This window comes from Pleurodeles waltl, chromosome 1_2, assembly GCF_031143425.1.
Source record: "Pleurodeles waltl isolate 20211129_DDA chromosome 1_2, aPleWal1.hap1.20221129, whole genome shotgun sequence".
Classification (NCBI taxonomy): Eukaryota; Metazoa; Chordata; class Amphibia; order Caudata; family Salamandridae; genus Pleurodeles; species Pleurodeles waltl.
In genome coordinates this window covers 783,495,413-783,521,262 of record NC_090437.1, presented here as the reverse complement: position 1 = coordinate 783,521,262, position 25,850 = coordinate 783,495,413, and the positions used below count along the sequence as shown (strand labels likewise).

The following is a 25,850-nucleotide window of genomic DNA, read 5'->3' as shown; positions in this document are numbered from 1 at the left end:
TCAATGTACATGGAAACAGAGGACGAAACTGAAAAACAACAAAAAGTGAGGAAGAGCAGGAAGAGAAAGGGCGGAAAACAGTAAGCACTGTCTCTAGTACTACCCCACTCATTGTGAAACTGTGAGTCATACCGTGAACGGTGCAGTTCACAAAGCAGTAGTACAGTGGCTGAAATCCCACCCAAGAGCTCAGTATGAAAAACTCAGCAAAATGTCTAACCTGCAGGCCAGTAGGAATTTACTAAAAATATAATCAGGAAAAGCATCCTCCAGACATACCTTTGATCAAGAAATGGAAAAAGAAAGTTGTTCGCTTAAAAATGCTGTACAGCTTTGGTGCTGGTTTTACTCCATTTTCTAACCTGCTATCAGGAATATTGGGCCCAAGTAGGACCCTACTGACAGTGGTTTAAGAAACCAATCCCTAATTTACTGTTATTAATATTACTATTACTGGACTTTGTTCCGTTGTGTTAGATTGATCTTTCCAAATTGCTTACCCCTGATCCACAGAATCGACCGAACCTTGTAGCTGATGTATCGTGACCATCAAAAAGTTCGACATAATCATAGCCGCAGTCCGCTTCTTCTTCCACTTCGAATGTTTGGAAACGTAGCTCTATCCGGTAGCCCCGTTCCGTCACAAGCAACCATTCACAGTCAGCCTGGACGGGGTAGTTGTTATCGCCGAACTGTGCGTGGGAATACAGGTCTCTGGCCTTTGTCTCAGCTTTCAGTCTGCCGCCACATTCTGGGATGAAGAACAGAATGAAATCAATGCATAGATTCGCACAGGTGAACACACACGATGCCGTTTACTTTATCTCTTTACAATAACGTAGGGCATCTTTACAGAAATAGAAGCATTGTTTAGTTTCAGTGTTTAAGGTACTGCATCAGCCCAGCTAGCATCCCAGGGCCAAAACATAAAGCAGTGCCTTGTCTCAGAGGTGAGTGATTGTATTTGCCTGGACTCGTGCGTTTGGGCTAAAGGTGGGTAAGCAGCTGAAAGAATGAGCCAGATGCCTGGCTCTAGCTCAGCTTCAGGTCTTCTTTGACTCCCAAGGCCAAAATGAGCTTAACTTTCATGTGGTTTCTGACTGCCACCCATGCGCTAACTGTAAGGAAATGCCTCCTTGGCATGGTTGCCCCCTGACTTTTTGCCTTTGCTGATGCTATGTTTACACTTGAAAGTGTGCTGAGGCCTGCTAACCAGGCCCCAGCACCAGTGTTCTTTCCCTAACCTGTACTTTTGTATCCACAATTGGCAGACCTTGGCATCCAGATAAGTCCCTTGTAACTGGTACTTCTAGTACCAAGGGCCCTGATGCCAAGGAAGGTCTCTAAGGGCTGCAGCATGTCTTATGCCACCCTGGAGACCCCTCACTCAGCACAGACACCCTGCTTGCCAGCTTGTGTGTGCTAGTGAGGACAAAACGAGTAAGTCGACATGGCACTCCCCTCAGGGTGCCATGCCAGCCTCTCACTGCCTATGCAGTATAGGTAAGACACCCCTCTAGCAGGCCTTACAGCCCTAAGGCAGGGTGCACTATACCATAGGTGAGGGTACCAGTGCATGAGCATGGTACCCCTGCAGTGTCTAAACAAAACCTTAGACATTGTAAGTGCAGGGTAGCCATAAGAGTATATGGTCTGGGAGTTTGTCAAACACGAACTCCACAGCACCATAATGGCTACACTGAAAACTGGGAAGTTTGGTATCAAACTTCTCAGCACAATAAATGCACACTGATGCCAGTGTACATTTTATTGTAAAATACACCCCAGAGGGCACCTTAGAGGTGCCCCCTGAAACTTAACCGACTATCTGTGTAGGCTGACTAGTTTTAGCAGCCTGCCACAAACCGAGACATGTTGCTGGCCCCATGGGGAGAGTGCCTTTGTCACTCTGAGGCCAGTAACAAAGCCTGCACTGGGTGGAGATGCTAACACCTCCCCCAGGCAGGAATTGTCACACCTGGCGGTGAGCCTCAAAGGCTCACCTCCTTTGTGCCAACCCAGCAGGACACTCCAGCTAGTGGAGTTGCCCGCCCCCTCCGGCCAGGCCCCACTTTTGGCGGCAAGGCCGGAGAAAATAATGAGAAAAACAAGGAGGAGTCACTGGCCAGTCAGGACAGCCCCTAAGGTGTCCTGAGCTGAAGTGACTCTAACTTTTAGAAATCCTCCATCTTGCAGATGGAGGATTCCCCCAATAGGGTTAGGATTGTGACCCCCTCCCCTTGGGAGGAGGCACAAAGAGGGTGTACCCACCCTCAGGGCTAGTAGCCATTGGCTACTAACCCCCCAGACCTAAACACGCCCTTAAATTTAGTATTTAAGGGCTACCCTGAACCCTAGAAAATTAGATTCCTGCAACTACAAGAAGAAGGACTGCCCAGCTGAAAACCCCTGCAGCGGAAGACCAGAAGACGACAACTGCCTTGGCTCCAGAAACTCACCGGCCTGTCTCCTGCCTTCCAAAGATCCTGCTCCAGCGACGCCTTCCGAAGGGACCAGCGACCTCGACATCCTCTGAGGACTGCCCCTGCTTCGAAAAGACAAGAAACTCCCGAGGACAGCGGACCTGCTCCAAGAAAAGCTGCAACTTTGTTTCCAGCAGCTTTAAAGATCCCTGCAAGCTCCCCGCAAGAAGCGTGAGACTTGCAACACTGCACCCGGCGACCCCGACTCGGCTGGTGGCGATCCAACACCTCAGGAGGGACCCCAGGACTACTCTAAGACTGTGAGTACAAAAACCTGTCCCCCCTGAGCCCCCACAGCGCCGCCTGCAGAGGGAATCCCGAGGCTTCCCCTGACCGCGACTCTTTGAATCCTAAGTCCCGACACCTGGGAGAGACCCTGCACCCGCAGCCCCCAGGACCTGAAGGACCGGACTTTCACTGGAGGAGTGACCCCCAGGAGTCCCTCTCCCTTGATCAAGTGGAGGTTTCCCCGAGGAACCCCCCCCTTGCCTGCCTGCAGCGCTGAAGAGATCCCTAGATCTCCCATTGACTTCCATTACAAACCCAACGCTTGTTTCTACACTGCACCCGGCCGCCCCCGCGCTGCTGAGGGTGAAATTTCTGTGTGGGCTTGTGTCCCCCCCGGTGCCCGACAAAACCCCCCTGGTCTGCCCTCCGAAGACGCGGGTACTTACCTGCAAGCAGACCGGAACCGGGACACCCCCTTCTCTCCATTCTAGCCTATGTGTTTTGGGCACCACTTTGAACTCTGCACCTGACCGGCCCTGAGCTGCTGGTGTGGTGACTTTGGGGTTGCTCTGAACCCCCAACGGTGGGCTACCTTGGACCAAGAACTAAGCCCTGTAAGTGTCTTACTTACCTGGTTAACCTAACAAATACTTACCTCCCCTAGGAACTGTGAAAATTGCACTAAGTGTCCACTTTTAAAACAGCTATTTGTGAATAACTTGAAAAGTATACATGCAATTTTGATGATTTGAAGTTCCTAAAGTACTTACCTGCAATACCTTTCGAATGAGATATTACATGTAGAATTTGAACCTGTGGTTCTTAAAATAAACTAAGAAAAGATATTTTTCTATACAAAAACCTATTGGCTGGATTTGTCTCTGAGTGTGTGTACCTCATTTATTGTCTATGTGTATGTACAACAAATGCTTAACACTACTCCTTGGATAAGCCTACTGCTCGACCACACTACCACAAAATAGAGCATTAGTATTATCTATTTTTACCACTATTTTACCTCTAAGGGGAACCCTTGGACTCTGTGCATGCTATTCCTTACTTTGAAATAGCACATACAGAGCCAACTTCCTACATTGGTGGATCAGCGGTGGGGTACAAGACTTTGCATTTTCTGGACTACTCAGCCAATACCTGATCACACGACAAATTCCAAAATTGTCATTAGAAATTCATTTTTGCAATTTGAAAGTTTTCTAAATTCTTAAAAGTCCTGCTAGGGCCTTGTGTGTTAAGTCCCTGTTTAGCATTGTCTTTTTAGAGTTTAAAAGTTTGTTAAAAGTTTGAATTAGATTCTAGAAACAGTTTTAGATTCTTAAAAAAGTATTCCAACTCTTAGCAGAATAATGTCTGATACAGAGATGCAGGTGGTGGAACTCGACACCACACCTTACCTCCATCTTAAGATGAGGGAGCTAAGGTCTCTCTGTAATATCAAAAAAATAACCATTGGCTCCAGACCTACCAAAATTCAGCTCCAGGAGCTGTTGGCAGAGTTTGAAAAAGCCAACCCCTCTGATGATGACATCACAGAGGAAGAAATTAGTGACTTGGAGGCCAATGTCCCTCCTCCAGTCCTAAATAGGGAGAACAGGACCCCTCAAGTCCTGTCTCCAACTGTGTTAGTCAGAAATAGTGAGTCCCTCACAGGAGGGTCCCACATTTCTGAAATCACTGAGGATGCTCTCAGTGAAGATGACCTCCTGTTAGCCAGGATGGCCAAAAGATTGGCTTTAGAGAGACAGCTCCTAGCCATAGAAAGGGAAAGACAAGAGATGGGCCTAGGACCCATCAATGGTGGCAGCAATATAAATAGGGTCAGAGATTCTCCTGACATGTTAAAAATCCCCAAAGGGATTGTGACAAAATTTGAAGATGGTGATGACATCACCAAGTGGTTCACAGCTTTTGAGAGGGCTTGTGTAACCAGAAAAGTGAACAGATCTCACTGGGGTGCTCTCCTTTGGGAAATGTTCACTGGAAAGTGTAGGGATAGACTCCTCACACTCTCTGGAAAAGATGCAGAATCTTATGACCTCATGAAGGGTACCCTGATTGAGGGCTTTGGATTCTCCACTGAGGAGTACAGGATTAGGTTCAGGGGGGCTCAAAAATCCTCGAGCCAGACCTGGGTTGACTTTGTTGACTACTCAGTGAAAACACTAGATGGTTGGATTCAAGGCAGTGGTGTAAGTAATTATGATGGGCTGTACAATTTATTTGTGAAAGAACACCTGTTAAGTAATTGTTTCAATGATAAACTGCATCAGCATCTGGTAGACCTAGGACCAATTTCTCCCCAAGAATTGGGAAAGAAGGCGGACCATTGGGTCAAGACAAGGGTGTCCAAGACTTCAACAGGGGGTGACCAAAAGAAAGGGGTCACAAAGACTCCCCAGGGGAAGAGTGATGAGACAACCAAAACTAAAAATAGTAAAGAGTCTTCTACAGGCCCCCAAAAACCTGCACAGGAGGGTGGGCCCAGAGCCTCTTCACAAAACAATGGGTACAAGGGTAAAAACTTTGATCCCAAAAAGGCCTGGTGTCATAGCTGTAAACAGCATGGACACCAAACTGGAGACAAGGCCTGTCCCAAGAAAGGTTCCACTCCAAACTCCCATCCAGGTAACACTGGTATGGCTAGTCTCCAAGTGGGATCAACAGTGTGCCCAGAGCAAATCAGGGTCCACACTGAAGCTACTCTAGTTTCTGAGGGTGGGGTGGATTTAGCCACACTAGCTGTCTGGCCGCCTAACATGCAAAAATACAGACAGCAACTCTTAATTAATGGGACTAGAATAGAGGGCCTGAGGGATACAGGTGCCAGTGTCACCATGGTGACAGAGAAACTGGTTTCCCCTGGCCAATACCTGACTGGGAAAACTTACACAGTCACCAACGCTGACAATCAGAGAAAAGTACATCCCATGGCAATGGTTACTTTAGAATGGGGAGGGGTCAATGGCCTGAAACAGGTGGTGGTCTCCTCAAATATCCCAGTGGACTGTCTGCTTGGAAATGACCTGGAGTCCTCAGCATGGGCTGAGGTAGAACTAAAAACCCATGCAGCAATGCTGGGTATCCCTGAACTGGTGTGTGTGAAAACAAGAGCACAATGCAAGGCACAGGGTGAACAAGTAGAGCTGGAGTCTGGAAGAATGGCCCAGCCTACCAAGAGAACAGGAAAGTCAGTTGGGAAACCAACTACAACACAGCAAAAGAAAGGGAACCTCTCTTCTCAGGAAGAAGTTCTGCCCTCTGAGGGAACTGAGCCTTTGGAGCTTGAACCTTATCAGGTTGAGCTCTTAGGCCCAGGGGGACCCTCAAGGGAGGAGCTGTGTAAGGGACAAGAAACCTGTCCCTCTCTTGAAGGCCTTAGGCAGCAAGCTGCTGAAGAGTCCAAAGGCAAGAAAAATGGAACGCATAGGGTCTATTGGGAAGATGGACTCCTGTACACTGAGGCCAGAGACCCCAAACCTGGTGCCACTAGGAGAGTGGTAGTGCCTCAGCTGTTCAGGAAGTTCATCCTAACATTGGCCCATGACATTCCCCTTGCTGGACATTTGGGACAAACCAAGACGTGGGAGAGGTTAGTCAACCACTTCTACTGGCCCAATATGTCCAACATGGTTAAGGAGTTTTGCCTCTCCTGCCCCACCTGTCAAGCCAGTGGTAAGACAGGTGGACATCCAAAGGCCCCCCTCATTCCACTTCCAGTGGTGGGGGTTCCCTTTGAAAGAGTGGGTGTGGACATAGTTGGTCCACTAGAACCTCCCACAGCCTCAGGAAAAATGTATATCCTGGTAGTAGTGGATCATGCTACCAGGTATCCTGAAGCTATTCCCCTTAGGTCGACTACTGCCCCTGCAGTAGCCAAGGCCCTCATTGGTATCTTTACCAGAGTGGGTTTCCCTAAGGAGGTGGTGTCTGACAGAGGTACCAACTTCATGTCAGCATACCTAAAGCACATGTGGAATGAGTGTGGAGTGACTTATAAATTCACTACACCATACCATCCACAAACTAATGGCTTGGTTGAGAGATTCAACAAGACATTAAAAGGCATGATCATGGGGCTCCCAGAAAAACTCAAAAGGAGATGGGATGTCCTCTTGCCATGTCTGCTTTTCGCTTACAGAGAGGTGCCACAGAAGGGAGTAGGATTCTCACCCTTTGAACTTCTGTTTGGTCATCCTGTAAGGGGACCACTTGCCCTTGTTAAAGAAGGCTGGGAGAGACCTCTCCATGAGCCTAAACAGGACATAGTGGACTATGTACTTGGCCTTCGCTCTAGAATGGCAGAGTACATGGAAAAGGCAACCAAAAACCTTGAGGCCAGCCAACAGCTCCAGAAGTTTTGGTATGACCAAAAGGCTGCACTGGTTGAGTTCCAACCAGGGCAGAAAGTCTGGGTTCTGGAGCCTGTGGCTCCCAGGGCACTCCAGGACAAATGGAGTGGCCCTTACCCAGTACTAGAAAGGAAGAGTCAGGTCACCTACCTGGTGGACTTGGGCACAAGCAGGAGCCCCAAGAGGGTGATCCATGTGAACCGCCTTAAGCTCTTCCATGACAGGGCTGATGTGAATCTGTTGATGGTAACAGATGAGGATCAGGAGGCAGAGAGTGAACCTCTCCCTGATCTTCTGTCATCAGACCCAAAAGATGGCACAGTAGATGGAGTGATCTACTCAGACACCCTCTCTGGCCAACAGCAAGCTGATTGTAGGAGAGTCCTACAACAGTTTCCTGAACTCTTCTCCTTAACCCCTGGTCAGACACACCTGTGTACCCATGATGTGGACACAGGAGACAGCATGCCTGTCAAGAACAAAATCTTTAGGCAATCTGACCATGTTAAAGAAAGCATCAAGGTGGAAGTCCACAAGATGCTGGAATTGGGAGTAATTGAGCGCTCTGACAGCCCCTGGGCTAGCCCAGTGGTCTTAGTCCCCAAACCTCACACCAAAGATGGAAAGAAAGAGATGAGGTTTTGTGTGGACTACAGAGGGCTCAATTCTGTCACCAAGACAGATGCCCATCCAATTCCAAGAGCTGATGAGCTCATTGATAAATTAGGTGCTGCCAAATTTCTAAGTACCTTTGACTTGACAGCAGGGTACTGGCAAATAAAAATGGCACCTGGAGCAAAAGAAAAGACAGCATTCTCCACACCTGATGGGCATTATCAGTTTACTGTTATGCCCTTTGGTTTAAAGAATGCCCCTGCCACCTTCCAAAGGTTGGTGAATCAAGTCCTTGCTGGCTTGGAGTCCTTTAGCACAGCTTATCTTGATGATATTGCTGTCTTTAGCTCCACCTGGCAGGATCACCTGGTCCAACTGAAGAAGGTTTTGAAGGCTCTGCAATCTGCAGGCCTCTCTATCAAGGCATCCAAATGCCAGATAGGGCAGGGAACTGTGGTTTACTTGGGCCACCTTGTAGGTGGAGGCCAAGTTCAGCCACTCCAACCCAAGATCCAGACTATTCTGGACTGGGTAGCTCCAAAAACCCAGACTCAAGTCAGGGCATTCCTTGGCTTGACTGGGTATTACAGGAGGTTTGTGAAGGGATATGGATCCATTGTGACAGCCCTCACTGAACTCACCTCCAAGAAAATGCCCAAGAAAGTAAACTGGACTGTGGAATGCCAACAGGCCTTTGACACCCTGAAACAGGCAATGTGCTCAGCACCAGTTCTAAAAGCTCCAGATTATTCTAAGCAGTTCATTGTGCAGACTGATGCCTCTGAACATGGGATAGGGGCAGTTTTGTCCCAAACAAATGATGATGGCCTTGACCAGCCTGTTGCTTTCATTAGCAGGAGGTTACTCCCCAGGGAGCAGCGTTGGAGTGCCATTGAGAGGGAGGCCTTTGCTGTGGTTTGGTCCCTGAAGAAGCTGAGACCATACCTCTTTGGGACTCACTTCCTAGTTCAAACTGACCACAGACCTCTCAAATGGCTGATGCAAATGAAAGGTGAAAATCCTAAACTGTTGAGGTGGTCCATCTCCCTACAGGGAATGGACTTTATAGTGGAACACAGACCTGGGACTGCCCATGCCAATGCAGATGGCCTTTCCAGGTTCTTCCACTTAGAAAATGAGGACTCTCTTGGGAAAGGTTAGTCTCATCCTCTTTCGTTTGGGGGGGGGTTGTGTAAGGAAATGCCTCCTTGGCATGGTTGCCCCCTGACTTTTTGCCTTTGCTGATGCTATGTTTACAATTGAAAGTGTGCTGAGGCCTGCTAACCAGGCCCCAGCACCAGTGTTCTTTCCCTAACCTGTACTTTTGTATCCACAATTGGCAGACCCTGGCATCCAGATAAGTCCCTTGTAACTGGTACTTCTAGTACCAAGGGCCCTGATGCCAAGGAAGGTCTCTAAGGGCTGCAGCATGTCTTATGCCACCCTGGAGACCCCTCACTCAGCACAGACACCCTGCTTGCCAGCTTGTGTGTGCTAGTGAGGACAAAACGAGTAAGTCGACATGGCACTCCCCTCAGGGTGCCATGCCAGCCTCTCACTGCCTATGCAGTATAGGTAAGACACCCCTCTAGCAGGCCTTACAGCCCTAAGGCAGGGTGCACTATACCATAGGTGAGGGTACCAGTGCATGAGCATGGTACCCCTGCAGTGTCTAAACAAAACCTTAGACATTGTAAGTGCAGGGTAGCCATAAGAGTATATGGTCTGGGAGTTTGTCAAACACGAACTCCACAGCACCATAATGGCTACACTGAAAACTGGGAAGTTTGGTATCAAACTTCTCAGCACAATAAATGCACACTGATGCCAGTGTACATTTTATTGTAAAATACACCCCAGAGGGCACCTTAGAGGTGCCCCCTGAAACTTAACCGACTATCTGTGTAGGCTGACTAGTTTTAGCAGCCTGCCACAAACCGAGACATGTTGCTGGCCCCATGGGGAGAGTGCCTTTGTCACTCTGAGGCCAGTAACAAAGCCTGCACTGGGTGGAGATGCTAACACCTCCCCCAGGCAGGAATTGTCACACCTGGCGGTGAGCCTCAAAGGCTCACCTCCTTTGTGCCAACCCAGCAGGACACTCCAGCTAGTGGAGTTGCCCGCCCCCTCCGGCCAGGCCCCACTTTTGGCGGCAAGGCCGGAGAAAATAATGAGAAAAACAAGGAGGAGTCACTGGCCAGTCAGGACAGCCCCTAAGGTGTCCTGAGCTGAAGTGACTCTAACTTTTAGAAATCCTCCATCTTGCAGATGGAGGATTCCCCCAATAGGGTTAGGATTGTGACCCCCTCCCCTTGGGAGGAGGCACAAAGAGGGTGTACCCACCCTCAGGGCTAGTAGCCATTGGCTACTAACCCCCCAGACCTAAACACGCCCTTAAATTTAGTATTTAAGGGCTACCCTGAACCCTAGAAAATTAGATTCCTGCAACTACAAGAAGAAGGACTGCCCAGCTGAAAACCCCTGCAGCGGAAGACCAGAAGACGACAACTGCCTTGGCTCCAGAAACTCACCGGCCTGTCTCCTGCCTTCCAAAGATCCTGCTCCAGCGACGCCTTCCGAAGGGACCAGCGACCTCGACATCCTCTGAGGACTGCCCCTGCTTCGAAAAGACAAGAAACTCCCGAGGACAGCGGACCTGCTCCAAGAAAAGCTGCAACTTTGTTTCCAGCAGCTTTAAAGATCCCTGCAAGCTCCCCGCAAGAAGCGTGAGACTTGCAACACTGCACCCGGCGACCCCGACTCGGCTGGTGGCGATCCAACACCTCAGGAGGGACCCCAGGACTACTCTAAGACTGTGAGTACAAAAACCTGTCCCCCCTGAGCCCCCACAGCGCCGCCTGCAGAGGGAATCCCGAGGCTTCCCCTGACCGCGACTCTTTGAATCCTAAGTCCCGACACCTGGGAGAGACCCTGCACCCGCAGCCCCCAGGACCTGAAGGACCGGACTTTCACTGGAGGAGTGACCCCCAGGAGTCCCTCTCCCTTGATCAAGTGGAGGTTTCCCCGAGGAACCCCCCCCTTGCCTGCCTGCAGCGCTGAAGAGATCCCTAGATCTCCCATTGACTTCCATTACAAACCCAACGCTTGTTTCTACACTGCACCCGGCCGCCCCCGCGCTGCTGAGGGTGAAATTTCTGTGTGGGCTTGTGTCCCCCCCGGTGCCCGACAAAACCCCCCTGGTCTGCCCTCCGAAGACGCGGGTACTTACCTGCAAGCAGACCGGAACCGGGACACCCCCTTCTCTCCATTCTAGCCTATGTGTTTTGGGCACCACTTTGAACTCTGCACCTGACCGGCCCTGAGCTGCTGGTGTGGTGACTTTGGGGTTGCTCTGAACCCCCAACGGTGGGCTACCTTGGACCAAGAACTAAGCCCTGTAAGTGTCTTACTTACCTGGTTAACCTAACAAATACTTACCTCCCCTAGGAACTGTGAAAATTGCACTGTGTCCACTTTTAAAACAGCTATTTGTGAATAACTTGAAAAGTATACATGCAATTTTGATGATTTGAAGTTCCTAAAGTACTTACCTGCAATACCTTTCGAATGAGATATTACATGTAGAATTTGAACCTGTGGTTCTTAAAATAAACTAAGAAAAGATATTTTTCTATACAAAAACCTATTGGCTGGATTTGTCTCTGAGTGTGTGTACCTCATTTATTGTCTATGTGTATGTACAACAAATGCTTAACACTACTCCTTGGATAAGCCTACTGCTCGACCACACTACCACAAAATAGAGCATTAGTATTATCTATTTTTACCACTATTTTACCTCTAAGGGGAACCCTTGGACTCTGTGCATGCTATTCCTTACTTTGAAATAGCACATACAGAGCCAACTTCCTACACTAACCTCTTGCTCCAAGAATTTAAGACAAGTTATTAACATTTGATGCAAAAAAAGGAGAGAGAAAGAGATACCCATCCAGTGGATGAACTATGCAATGTGAAACCAAAAAAACCTGGCCTCAGTCCCAGCTTCACCACATGACCAAATTGATTATTCCTAAGCAAATCCTTTTCTACATTATCACATATGACAGCACCTTCTAATATGTGAGACGAGGCTATGTGCTGTAAAATCATCTTGTCTTGGAGTTACCAGACTGTAACTTTGTTCCATCTGTAATAAGATTCTGGGCTTCTTATGGGGGCACATGACAATTGACTTGCCTCTCAGTTCACTAATGGCATTGTTGGGAGGGTGGGGGCATGAATATTTTTAAGTTGATGTTTAAAGATGTTACTAAATACTTCTCAATGCAACTATATATATTATGATTTATTACAATGAAACATGTTAAAGGAGTACACTTTTTTCAATTTTAAAGAGACGTTATCATATTTTTACATAGTGTTTGCTACATGCTAAACATTTTCAAGCCAACCCTATTCATGGCTTAGCTCAACATGGGCCCGTAGCACCAAACCCCTTGGCTCAACTCTCCCTGTAAATTTGTCGGCTCACCCACCTCTAGTTTGCACTGTAGAAAGTGCAAACAGTTAAGTTTGACATTTTCAGAGTTAGTCCTTGATTTTCAGACAACACATCTCGGAAACAGAGGGAGGCAATCACTGCTCACTGTTTCCAATTTATATTTTTTTGCAGTTCATGCACTAACTCAGAGAAATTCAGAGATGAAACGTATGTGCTTTAGACAGTACAAACACATTAAAGCAGATGCTCAACTTTTCTCTGAGCATGGACACCTGTAGGAAGTTGGCTCTGTATGTGCTATTTCAAAGTAAGGAATAGCATGCACAGAGTCCAAGGGTTCCCCTTAGAGGTAAAATAGTGGTAAAAAGAGATAATACTAATGCTCTATTTTGTGGTAGTGTGGTCGAGCAGTAGGCTTATCCAAGGAGTAGTGTTAAGCATTTGTTGTACATACACATAGACAATAAATGAGGTACACACACTCAGAGACAAATCCAGCCAATAGGTTTTGTATAGAAAAATATCTTTTCTTAGTTTATTTTAAGAAACACAGGTTCAAATTTAACATGTAATATCTTGTTTGAAAGGTATTGCAGGTAAGTACATTAGGAACTTTGAATCATTTCAATTGCATGTATACTTTTCAAGTTATTGACAAATAGCTACTTTAAAAGTGGACACAGTGCAATTTTCACAGTTCCTGGGGGAGGTAAGTTTTTGTTAGTTTTACCAGGTAAGTAGGACACTTACAGGGTTCAGTTCTTGGTCCAAGGTAGCCCACCGTTGGGGGTTCAGAGCAACCCCAAAGTCACCACACCAGCAGCTCAGGGCCGGTCAGGTGCAGAGTTCAAAGTGGTGCCCAAAACGCATAGGCTAGAATGGAGAGAAGGGGTTGCCCCGCTTCCGGTCTGCTTGCAGGTAAGTACCCGCGTCTTCGGAGGGCAGACCAGGGGGGTTTTGTAGGGCACCGGGGGGGACACAAGCCCACACAGAAATTTCACCCTCAGCAGCGCGGGGGCGGCCGGGTGCAGTGTAGAAACAAGCGTCGGGTTCGCAATGTTAGTCTATGAGAGATCAACGGATCTCTTCAGCGCTGCAGGCAGGCAAGGGGGGGCTTCCTCGGGGAAACCTCCACTTGGGCAAGGGAGAGGGACTCCTGGGGGTCACTTCTCTAGTGAAAGTCCGGTCCTTCAGGTCCTGGGGGCTGCGGGTGCAGGGTCTTTTCCAGGCGTCGGGACTTAGGTTTCAGAGAGTCGCGGTCAGGGGAAGCCTCGGGATTCCCTCTGCAGGCGGCGCTGTGGGGGCTCAGGGGGGACAGGTTTTGGTACTCACAGTCGGAGAGTAGTCCGGGGGTCCTCCCTGAGGTGTTGGTTCTCCACCAGCCGAGTCGGGGTCGCCGGGTGCAGTGTTGCAAGTCTCACGCTTCTTGCGGGGAGTTGCAGGGTTCTTTAAAGCTGCTTCTGGAAACAAAGTTGCAGTCTTTTTGGAGCAGGTCCGCTGTCCTCGGGAGTTTCTTGTCTTTTTCGAAGCAGGGCGGTCCTCAGAGGATTCAGAGGTCGCTGGTCCCTTGGAAGGCGTCGCTGGAGCAGAGTTCGTTGGAAGGCAGGAGACAGGCCGGTGAGTTTCTGGAGCCAAGTCAGTTGTTGTCTTCGGGTCTTCCTCTGCAGGGGTTTTCAGCTGGGCAGTCCTTCTTCTTGTTGTCGCAGGAATCTAATTTTCTAGGGTTCAGGGTAGCCCTTAAATACTAAATTTAAGGGCGTGTTTAGGTCTGGGGGGTTAGTAGCCAATGGCTACTAGCCCTGAGGGTGGGTACACCCTCTTTGTGTCTCCTCCCAAGGGGAGGGGGTCACAATCCTAACCCTATTGGGGGAATCCTCCATCTGCAAGATGGAGGATTTCTAAAAGTTAGAGTCACCTCAGCTCAGGACACCTTAGGGGCTGTCCTGACTGGCCAGTGACTCCTCCTTGTTATTCTCATTATTTTCTCCGGCCTTGCCGCCAAAAGTGGGGGCCGGGCCGGAGGGGGCGGGCAACTCCACTAGCTGGAGTGTCCTGCGGTGCTGTGACAAAGGGGTGAGCCTTTGAGGCTCACCGCCAGGTGTTACAGCTCCTGCCTGGGGGAGGTGTTAGCATCTCCACCCAGTGCAGGCTTTGTTACTGGCCTCAGAGTGACAAAGGCACTCTCCCCATGGGGCCAGCAACATGTCTCTAGTGTGGCAGGCTGCTGGAACTAGTCAGCCTACACAGATAGTCGGTTAAGTTTCAGGGGGCACCTCTAAGGTGCCCTCTGGGGTGTATTTGGCAATAAAATGTACACTGGCATCAGTGTGCATTTATTGTGCTGAGAAGTTTGATACCAAACTTCCCAGTTTTCAGTGTAGCCATTATGGTGCTGTGGAGTTCGTGTTTGACAGACTCCCAGACCATATACTCTTATGGCTACCCTGCACTTACAATGTCTAAGGTTTTGTTTAGACACTGTAGGGGTACCATGCTCATGCACTGGTACCCTCACCTATGGTATAGTGCACCCTGCCTTAGGGCTGTAAGGCCTGCTAGAGGGGTGTCTTACCTATACTGCATAGGCAGTGAGAGGCTGGCATGGCACCCTGAGGGGAGTGCCATGTCGACTTACTCGTTTTGTCCTCACTAGCACACACAAGCTGGCAAGCAGTGTGTCTGTGCTGAGTGAGAGGTCTCCAGGGTGGCATAAGACATGCTGCAGCCCTTAGAGACCTTCCTTGGCATCAGGGCCCTTGGTACTAGAAGTACCAGTTACAAGGGACTTATCTGGATGCCAGGGTCTGCCAATTGTGGATACAAAAGTACAGTTTAGGGAAAGAACACTGGTGCTGGGGCCTGGTTAGCAGGCCTCAGCACACTTTCAATTGTAAACATAGCATCAGCAAAGGCAAAAAGTCAGGGGGCAACCATGCCAAGGAGGCATTTCCTTACAACACCTGTTAATGATATAGCTCTAGTCGTGCAAGGAATGAGTGAAGTTTCATATGCACATGACATTTTTTCCATTCCTTGCTTAGCATAGCACTGAATGGTAAGTACAATTATGTAATATTTTTCACAATGGCAGTGCGTATATATGTGACATGAAATTGGCATACATGTGTATGAGCTACCGATGCAGCTGGGTGACACTGAGTGGGGAACACAAATGATGCATAGAGAAGTGTTTGAGTGTGCCCTTTTAGAGTCATTGTTTCCTTCTAATCACTGTGTTTTGATGGGGAGAACATATTTATATTGTTTTGGGACATGATGTATATTTCCATGAGGGTCACTCTAGAGCAGAGGTCTTCAAACTGGGGGGCGGGCCCCCCTGGGGGGCCTGAAGTGATCCCAGGGGGGGGCCCAGACTCTGGCCAAAATAAATATTATACAGATAACAGGCCTTTGTTTGAAGGAGAAGCATGTTATTGCAGTTTTAAAAAGGTAGCAGTACTTAACTGCAATGTTTAAATAGGTTTAGACATATTTAAACATTGCCATGTTTTTAAAATAATTGTGAAAAACTCTGCGGGGGGCTCAATAATTTTTATTTTTCAACTGGGGGGGCGCGGCATTAAACAGTTTGGAGACCTCTGCTCTAGAGTCTAGACAGAATAATTCCAGAAAAGCAAAGAAAAAAACTCATAGAATATCTTGTGCCTTCCCAAATTGACTATGGAGAGTGTAATGCAGTCTGTGCACTTTGATATACAGATTATAACATCTTCTTGGAGAAGAAGACTGTTGCTAAACCTGCTGCATTGTTTTGTATGTTTATCAAACAGAAAAACTAAAAGGTGAACTGCTGTGGTCAGCTTTGCTAAAAAGTATATGTATGTGTCTATATTTCGATTTAGAGCATTGCCATTAACTTATTTTAAAATGCCACAAGTTAATAGGAGTAAACATGTCTCTTTCCCTAAATTTCAATTTAGAAATCCTTGTGTTCTTTTAATGTTTCAATTGAATTAATAATAGAAAACATTGCATAGGGAATTTCTCCTTTACCTTTCAGTGGGTAAGGGGCAAATGCATCAAATGTCCTAAAAACGCATGAGTCTTGCATCTTCAGTTTGTGTAGAGTTGCAACAAAATATAGGGCGTGATTATGAGTTTGGCGGACGGGTTGACCCACCCACCAAACTTCCAATTGGGAGGTTGACTCCATACTGGCTACCTTCCGGCCTGGCCCATTACGAGATTCCAGCTGGGCTGAAGGGTGTAAACCTTGGTCGTAATAGAGCTGGCGGCAATGCTGTCACCCGCAACATCAGAAACATTGTTCTCAGCACATACAGCACTCATTTAGCAGTCAGACCGCCAAACTCTTAACTTGGCAGTCAGACCGCAAAACTGGCAGTGGTCAGGACCACCACTGCAAGGCTGGCAGTCTCAAGACTGCCAGCCTCGTAATGAGGCCCAAAGACTATTTACAATTGAAAAGGAAGCAATTAAACTGTGGTTAATTGTTTGCAGAGAAAATAGATTTTGAATAATGACTATGCCTAAGGTGTTAGGAAATAAGAATGTATATATGTTTCCTCCATTTTAACCTGATAATCCTAAGAAAACGACTGATCTGTCTAACCAACAAACTGTTTTAAGTTAATTTTTTTCTCTTTCCTGTCTCTCTCCACCAATTTTATGTATTTTGTTTTATCCTCTTTAACTGCAACCTAGCATTGCATATCAATCTTGTTACTCTAGTCTTACTCAGCTTTGTCAGTTCTGTTTACTTGAAATCCAGGGGCCTGACACTATACACACATCGTTTCACATCCTTGTCAGCTAGCAAGCTCTGTAGCTTTTTAATACCATCATGGGACATAAGTACTTTGTATCAACTACAGCCACATCAGTGTGTTTCAAATAATGAATATTCTTATATTCCACCCTCACCTGCCATAACAGACAAAGGGCCTTATTGAGAGTTTGGTGCACAAGATACTGTGTCACAAACACTGGGGATGTCAGGTCTACCATTGGAATGTCAGGTCTGCCATATTACCATTGCATTATAGTAAACATGCATCATAGGAATACAGCCAACAGGATATCTGTCAGGTTTTGCAGAAGTATCCACTCTGCCAAACTCTAAATAAGACCCAAAGTTGTTATCAATAGTCTTGAAGAATAGACAAATGTAAGGACATTTTAGTCTGTGTGGCTCAACATGTGTTCTCCTTCTAGGATAATGCCGATTTGGCTCTCTGATCACATTATCAACTTTGCCATACAAACTATTTTACATCATCCAAAGGCACAGTACTAGCATCGTTATCAGCACTGCCAAACCTTGCACCTAGCTGTTTCTAAACCCAGGGAGCGCTATGGGTCTCTAAACAGAGGACCAACAAGGTTTTGCGTTGCAAAGTGACGCAGTGCAACGCAAAACCTAGAATGAGATTTACCCTGCTACGCAGAGGCACTCTGTGGCTTGGTAAATCTGGTTTCGTTGCACTGCTCGGTAAGGCGTTACATGGGTGGAGTGTGGGTGTTCCCATGCATCCCCCCATGTATTCTGAAACAGTCCCAGATTTGCAAACACTGGTAGACCTGGGAATGTGTCAGAATTGTATGTATTTCCGACAGAGGCACAAGAAGGAGAAATATCTTTATTTCTCCTCGTTGTTTCCTCTTTTTAAGTGTGCTGCGGAAACTTTTTAAGTAGAGGAAAATGCCTCTAAGTATTGTTTATGTGCAGGAAGCAGCCCCTTCCTGCACAAACACCAAACCTGATTGTAGCACCACGGACCCTTGCACCACAGCACAAGGACGCCTGCCTTAGCACTTGGCTACACTGATGGGCCAGTGCAAGTAGAGGACAGGAATGTACCATATCTTGATCGATATGAATATTCCTGCACTCTCGCTGTCACTCAGTGCCACGCAGCCAGTTTCCTGCCTGCGTTGCGTGACATAATGGTAAATCTGCGGCAGAATCTTTAAGGAGAGCTGTTGCACACCTGATATAGCTCAGTTAGGCTCTAGATGGATACTTTCCAGGCCACAGTCTACAACTCTGCTAGCCATAAACCCTTTTATCTCTGACAAACGTGCACCTCATGAGCCTACAAGGGAACGTTCAACGAAAGCTCCCTCCATGACGACTGACCAGCAGCCTATAACCGTTCTTCCATCATTTCAACAGAGGTCTGGAAAATCTTCCTACTGATGAATGATACCTTGTATTCGTGAATACCTCTCCGCGCTCTTTCCCACTGCCTCCGCTTTGCTCCCCACCCGAACCCCGTGGAGCTCGTCACAGAATTTATAATATGACTTTTTTTTAAATATATTATTTTCTTTGTTTGTTCGTATTTCTTTTGCAGTTGACGTCTCACCCAATAGCTATGAAGCGTGCTGCTGTCTCTCTCGCTGTCTACCCAAATCAACAATTCTGTTCAGTTACAAAAACTTTTCAGTTCAGTAATAGTGAAGCGGAAACTGCAACGAGTTAGAACAGTGCGCTATCCCCGCCGCCTTCCCTAACATGCTTGCGTGTCAATCCTCTGCTAAAAGCGCCGTGGACGCGGGACGCGCACTGCTGCGCGGCATTCCTTAGGTACTAAGGTGAAATTAGGGGCTTCTTAAGAAAACATCCCCAAACAAAACGGGTCAACAAAATCTGATTGAGGAAAACAGAACAGAAAACGTAATCTAAAGAAAATAAATGGAAAGGAAAACATGTCTGAGCCTTTCCTGCAGCCACGAGTTCAATTTTCTTGCATTGTTTTGCGGTGTTTATAGTGAAAGGTGCTTTATCTGCAAGGCCCGCGTGTTGGAAGAGGAGGAAAGACCCGCTCTAACAATTTATCAGCCGGTGTAAATTGGGGCCGGGTGGAAGGACTCTGACCTGTGGAGTGGGTGGCTTGAAAGCCCTTCCTTTGCACTGAGGCGTCAGAAATAAAGCGCATGAACATTTTATTGGCGCTCGTCACGAGCGGGTCCGGGATTTTGTTGCCGCACAGGCGCCCAAGGATCGGCGACTTCTCCGTTTCTCCATCAAACACCTCCAGGTGATCGTAAGCACATTCTTGGTGCTGCTCAATCTCGAACTCATTAAAGACCTAAAAAGGGAGACAGACGTAAATAAACGTGCGCTATCAGATTAGAGCAGAACACATGCGCACCACAAGTCATCGGCAGGTAACATTTCTGATTCAAAGGCATTTATACATGAATGGTACTAGACACGTCTTATCTCGTAGCAACGTGAAATGCCACAAATTCGTATCTCTACGCCTTAGGATTGTAAATACAAATGCATACGTTTTACTAATGCTTTTATAAAAACTCAAAATTAAAAAAATAGGTAATAGAAGTGAAAGAAGCATGACATCTACACGTGTTTAGCTTGAAAGCGACCTGTATAATAACATCTGTTTGTTATGTCTACATACTATAATGTCACACTGACTGTAACACCTTAAGCAAACACAAATTGGGTAGTGACAGGCGCCACTTCTTTAGGGCAGTCTGTGCGAACAGATCCACTCTTCATGGAACACCAAAGAATCACAGATTCGGTGGATGCTACGTTGCAGCACCAAGAGACAAAAGTTAATAAGGCAGAAAGGAAAGGGTGAGAAACATGCGGACATCTCCGAAGCCCAGAACATGAAATAAACCAAACAGTTTAAAATGATGTCAGACCGAGTTCATGGGAATGAAAGCTCGAGTTTGGCCAAACGTATACAAATATGAATTCTGGCATGTGAGGGTTAGGAAGGTGGTGAGAAATGGCGTGACGGCACTCAGAAATAATTTCATCCATTCACGGCCTTTCGTGCTGAGAAAGTGGCAGGGCTTGGAGGCGACGTCAGACGGGGTATACCAGATTAAAGTTGTTATTTTGTTACTGGGCTAATTAGGACTGAAAATAGAAACGATAGAGAGCAGAAGTAATCAAGCTCACTGCCTTAATCAACTGCGATTTGACTGACTGCTTCTGAATCAATCAATCAGAAGAGATAATTACTAGCATGTTTCAGTCCTGAAGCACCCAATTATTGCGCTCATTAGGGTACCGAGAATTTGACTTCATGCATCATAGATCATTGCGTGCAAGTACCATAACAGATGGTATCTTGTAGCTTGTCAGAAAACTGGCCAAGATTGACAGACACATGAACAGATGCCTCTCCGCGAAGACCAGCATATCACAGGTAGCAATATCAAAGATTCTCCTCTGAGCTTCCACAGACCTAAAGGTTTCAGCTAATAAGTGGTGGGCTCATTTGCTTAAATATCCCTGTTTGTCTTCTAGTGCAACAGGCTTGCGATGCAATGGAAGCAATCTGCGTTTGGAGGCTCCCACTGCAAGGATGCACGTCCATCCGTCCACTTTATCACGTATTAGATGGACTGCAGTTGGCTGCAAAACAAAATCGCGTATAGTCCCAAACTGTCCTCTCCGTAAGCAACACAAAGTAGTTTTGAGAGCTATTCAAACCTCTTCTCATCTTAGGACAGAACATGAGATTCAAAGAAGATGCTAAACCAGGCTAAGGAATAGACACATGTATGAAAGGGTTTTGTCGTAAATGGCGAATTGGGTCGTTTACAACTTCTAAATGGCCTTCTGACATGTACCAACCCTACTTTGAGAGTCAGTGACCTATTACCAACTCACAAAATAGGAACTGCGATACGGTATTAGGAAGGAGCGTGTTAAGGACGTCCCTTCCTAATAGCGACTCACAGTGGTATATGTGAATGTTTTGCAACTGGAATGCGGTAGCAAAACGTCTGCCGTTTACTATCAATTTCATAATGGTGGTAATCCATTTTCAAACTGGAAGGGGTCACCAAGCGACCTCTTCCCCTTTGTGAATGAGGGTTCCAACATTTTTTCAGAGCAGGACTCTTAAAAACTTTTTATTTTAGTTTTTGAAATGCACCCCTTTTTCCTTTAAGGAAAACAGGTTGAATTTTTAAAAAGTGCTTTATTGAAAAAGCAGACACCGACATGGTGGTCCGCTGACCCCAGAAAGCCACCATCCCTATGAGTGCAGGCCATTCCCAATGGGTTGCAAATTGCAACCTGCCTCATGAATATTAATGAGGGAGTTCCCTTGCGACCCATTTGGGAATCGCAAAACAGAGTATCAAACACAGCTGTATATCACAATTTGAGACTTCCTAATTGCCAGTCGCAAAAGTCGCAGTTAGGAAGTTGCAAATTGCAGGAATAGTACATGTAGCCCATAAAGCACTGTCGTGCAAACGTGCTAACAGTGTTAAACAGACATCATGTAAAATAAAGTTGAAAATTTGTTCAAGTGGAATTACTCCAAAGTTGTGAATATATCTGTGACTTACTTAGGCTTTACAAGTTCCCAAAAGTATTTCTGGATCTAAGGTGAACTGAGGCAAATAAATAGTTTCATTTATGTCAGGGTGGCAGAGGTCATCGCCTGCCAAATTAAGAGGTCACCATTGGTCCTGCTGTGATGTGCGAGTCCTCACAATAGCCAGTGGCAGCGCACCAAACCTTTTTGTTTTTCAGAAAGGGAAAGAAAAAACTGATGGCTCCCACACTCTGGGAGTATCCTTTTTAAAAAATGTGCATACAATATATTAAAGCAATGAGAGGACTTATATATCCGGTATAGTTGTTCAAAACGTCGGCATACAGACACCTTACCTTTAGTACTCAAAACAAGATTCAACCACATGCCTGTGACAGTGTTTCAGACAGGAGAAGCGCATCATAAACATGCAAGGTACTAACAATTACCAGTGCATGATAATCAATGATAAGTGCAACATTTTTACAAACAATTCAGAACATGAGAACATATATATCAGTTTTCAGAATCAACGCTGGTGTTGCGGAGGAATGAGCTCAGGGGCGAACATTTGGTCTGTTCCAACAGGTTAGTTCTTTGACCTAGCGACATTCATTCTGCCCCAGTGTCTTGCTACTTTCTGCTTGACCACTAGGAGTGTTTAAAGGAATTCAGTGGCTTGACGAAAACAAGGGATGCCCTCACGCCTAAGGTCTCTTACTATTCTCACTTTTTCTTACCTATCTTTTGTATAACGTTCCCTTTATCATTCTTAGTTTTGAAAAAATCGTTATGAGTTGCTATAGCTCATGGTACAAACCCTTACACACAAGTTTAATAACTTGCATTCACATACACTAGCACAAATCTCGACCTAGTTCTAAGAAGTGTAGAAACAACTTTACCAACCCTCCACACTTACATGCTCTTGCTAACATATTTGTCTTTCTTGTTGGACTTTTGCAATCAAATATTGTGTATAAATTATGCCACTGCATTCCTTCACGTCTGCTGTACTGGGTGCCCCCTGTAACTACTGCAAATATGTAGAAATGTATATTATTTGTTTGGACACAGGGCAGCATTTTAATAAGAAAAATTACATTTGTTTTTTAAACTGCTGTCTACTGTCTAATAGATTCATTTAGCTCTCTGCTGCACATTGCAAAATGTCTTTTTAAACTGTTGCCCACCTCCTAAACATTTAATTTAGTCTCTGCTTCCCTTGTTGCCATACGTTTTTTAAGCTACTTTGCACAATTAAAACATTTTGGCCAGCTCTCTTCTTCCTTTTTCTCAGTCTATGCCCACCTCCGTTGTCCTGCCCTTCACTCCCTGCATCTACCACACCTAAGCCCTAAGCAGGCAGCAGGATCACCCCATGTACTCTCCCAAGCTGCTATGATCATGAAGTTATTTCTGCCTTTCAGTGCAGCCCAAAGCTTTCCTTATTTCCCAATATATGGGTTTGTCCTTTACTTTACATAACCAACCCTTGAGTTGATCAGCTGTTCTTGCTGAAGCAGTGTTCTATCCTTTGCCTTTCAGGGTGTAGGATGTTTGCATAGTTCTCGTACTTATTCTACGTTCCTGTTACTTATCTATTAATAGGGTCAACCATTTGCATCAATCCACATACCCCCTCTTGCACCAAAGATCACATTTATCAACTCTTAATTTAATGACAAAGCAACTTGAATAAATGCATGGAATGGTTTCATTAAGAGCAGAATACTAATCCCAATAATTAAAAATAACTATTGCGAAAACCACTAACCCTGGGTTCCGGAGCAGTGTGCTTCCTAGTGTAAAGTGCTTTAATGCCTCATCAAGAGTGGTAAATGCATTTTAAATATAATTACAATACAATACAATACAATATACTAACCTTCCTGATCCACAATAATGCTATACCATAACAATCAGTGGTTGGGAAATTGCCTATAGTTCAAACATGTTGCATAATAATTCCCTTATACTGCTTGACACTTTCACTCTCACATAAGCCAAAATTGCTATCAGTGATGTCCATCACCCAGTACTATACCAGTTCACAGCAATAAACCACATATCACTAACTGAATAAGCATGGAATAATTGAAGAGGCCTCCCACATGCTTCTGGCCAACAGAGGACTTCAATTTAGATCACGACTACAGGGCCAGACAATCTATATACTATGACTGATCCTTGAAATTTTACAATGGCAGTCAGCTATGGCATGATATTAAAAACTCTATTCCAGCAGATCTCTCCATCATTTTTCCCTACTCAGGACCATCAACTTTAAACAAAATATCGCAGAGTGGACAACTCTGTGAAGTAACCAGCTAAGTGGAATATGGTCATAAAGAATACCATAAAGGGCCACAATGAACTACTCAAAACTGCCAGTTACTGAAAACCATAAGCAGAGAGTCTCTCCCTCACACTTCTTCATCCATCATACTGCTAAACGATGTGTCATGTAATACAATACCCACACCTCTGTGGTTATCACACGTGACTTGTGAACACTTCTAGCACCTTACCAAAACAAAGACAACACACTTACAGCCAAACACCCTACATGATGTACCTATCTAACCATGTAGACAAGTTTTTCAGCACCCCACATTTGGGAAGTAAGCACTATATGCATGTTGCAATAGAGTACAATGGAAAATCTGTCCAACACCGCTAAGGTAACATTTTATGTGTGGGCAGATCTTCTCACTAAGGCAAGTTATGAGTGTTCAAGGTGGAAATGCCTCTCTACATAGGTACTACTGATAAACGTGTGAATATTCACAAACCTTTGGCAGACATATTCCCACATTTTATGCAGTTGGCATTAAGGGGTTAGATATACTAAAGAATTTTGCAGTTGCAAATTCTGTGATCTGCAAAATTGCAGGGTTTGTGACTGCAAAATGGTATTTTTAAAAGTGCTAATCCCTGTATGCAATTCAGAAGAACCTTTCATCTTCGCATATCAGGTTTTGTGACTCATTCCAAATTGTAAATAGGAGGAGATGTGGAAAGACATCCCTCCTAATTACCATATGGAATGAGATTTCTCAATGGTTTGTGACTAGACTTGCGGTCACAAATCATTCAAAGGTTAACAACTCAAAGGAGGTAACTCATTTGCAAAAGGGAAACTGTTCCCCTCACACTGCTTTATGATCTGATAATTGTGTCAGGTGGCCTCACGAATAGTAGTAAATGGTCCATGGGGCCACTGGCTGCTTCTCTTAATATCCTCAACGAAAGCATTTATTTTTAGAAACTACAATTATTTTAATGAACGCACAGGCAGACAGAGGGGAGGTCTGCAGTCCCTGTCCCTGCAGTCCCTCGCAAGGCAGCATTCACTTGGGCATAGCCAATAATAAGGCGGCCCAAATAGCGATCTTCCTAATTGATATTCATTAGGCAGTTTGTTCTGCGATGCCCTGATCACATTTTGCAATGTGACTTATTACAACTGCCAGGCGCCATCTGAACTGGAACACAAATGAACCCACACTGGATTCAAACTACTTGGACCTTGTCAGAAGGATGCATCTTGAGTCCTGTTGGTAAGATGAGCATGGGACCCAGGTATGGAAATACCTGTCACACTTAAGAGTGATGCACTGAGGAAAAACAAAAAAAGTGACGGGTGGATTACTTCAATTAATCTCAGCCACTTTCATTTACACCGGGCTGTATTCCAGTACATATTTATTTTCCCATCATGCCACCTCCAACAGGAACCAGTAACATGAAAATCGACCTAGTCCTGCTCTAATACGAAAAGTGAAGCCTGTATTAACAGACCGCATCTCATTTGTGCTGGCAAACCTGGGTCAGTAGTATGAGTCCAATGGCACAGTGAACATGGGACACAACTCGGAGTTTGCCTGTTACACTTAGTGTACCTATGACAGACAGGTTGCAAAATGTTGGTGTGCAATTTGCAGCCATTATTTGTAACCTGTCTGTTAATACATTGGGCATTTACTTTTGTCAAGGACGGAAGGAATTCAATAACCAAGGTGGAGATGGGTAGGTAGGAAACACTCCAAAAACCAGTAGGTAGTAAAATAAGTTTCTCTAGGTAGAAAGGAAAATGTTACTTACCCAGTAAGCATCTGTTTGTGGCATGTAGTGATGTAGATTCACATGCATTGCATACTTCCACCATCTAGTGTTGGGTCCGGAAGGTTGCAAATTGTTTTCTCTGAAAAGGCTTTTAAGTCACAAGGTACAGTGACTCCTTGGGCATAGGCAACGACTCCATTGTTAGTATTATTTTCCCGCAAGCGGTTATGAATGGAGTGCAGTGTAAAGATAATAGAAATGAAATGTCCATGCATGTGAATATATAGGAAAAGACTGTAACAGCCACAGAGGTCCAGGGATGCGG

General features: G+C 45.8%; 1 protein-coding gene across 1 annotated transcript in view; it reads right to left on the bottom strand.

The window, feature by feature from the left end:
* TLL1 (tolloid like 1) overlaps window positions 1-25,850 on the bottom strand; it is a 519,202-nt gene that overhangs the window by 5,212 nt on the left and 488,140 nt on the right. Inside the window, exons 19-20 of the mRNA XM_069243956.1 lie at window positions 19,021-19,234; window positions 501-751 (exon numbers count right to left, since the gene is read on the bottom strand). Coding sequence (XP_069100057.1) covers window positions 501-751; window positions 19,021-19,234 — 465 coding nt within the window. The remainder of the gene's footprint in view (window positions 1-500; window positions 752-19,020; window positions 19,235-25,850) is intronic.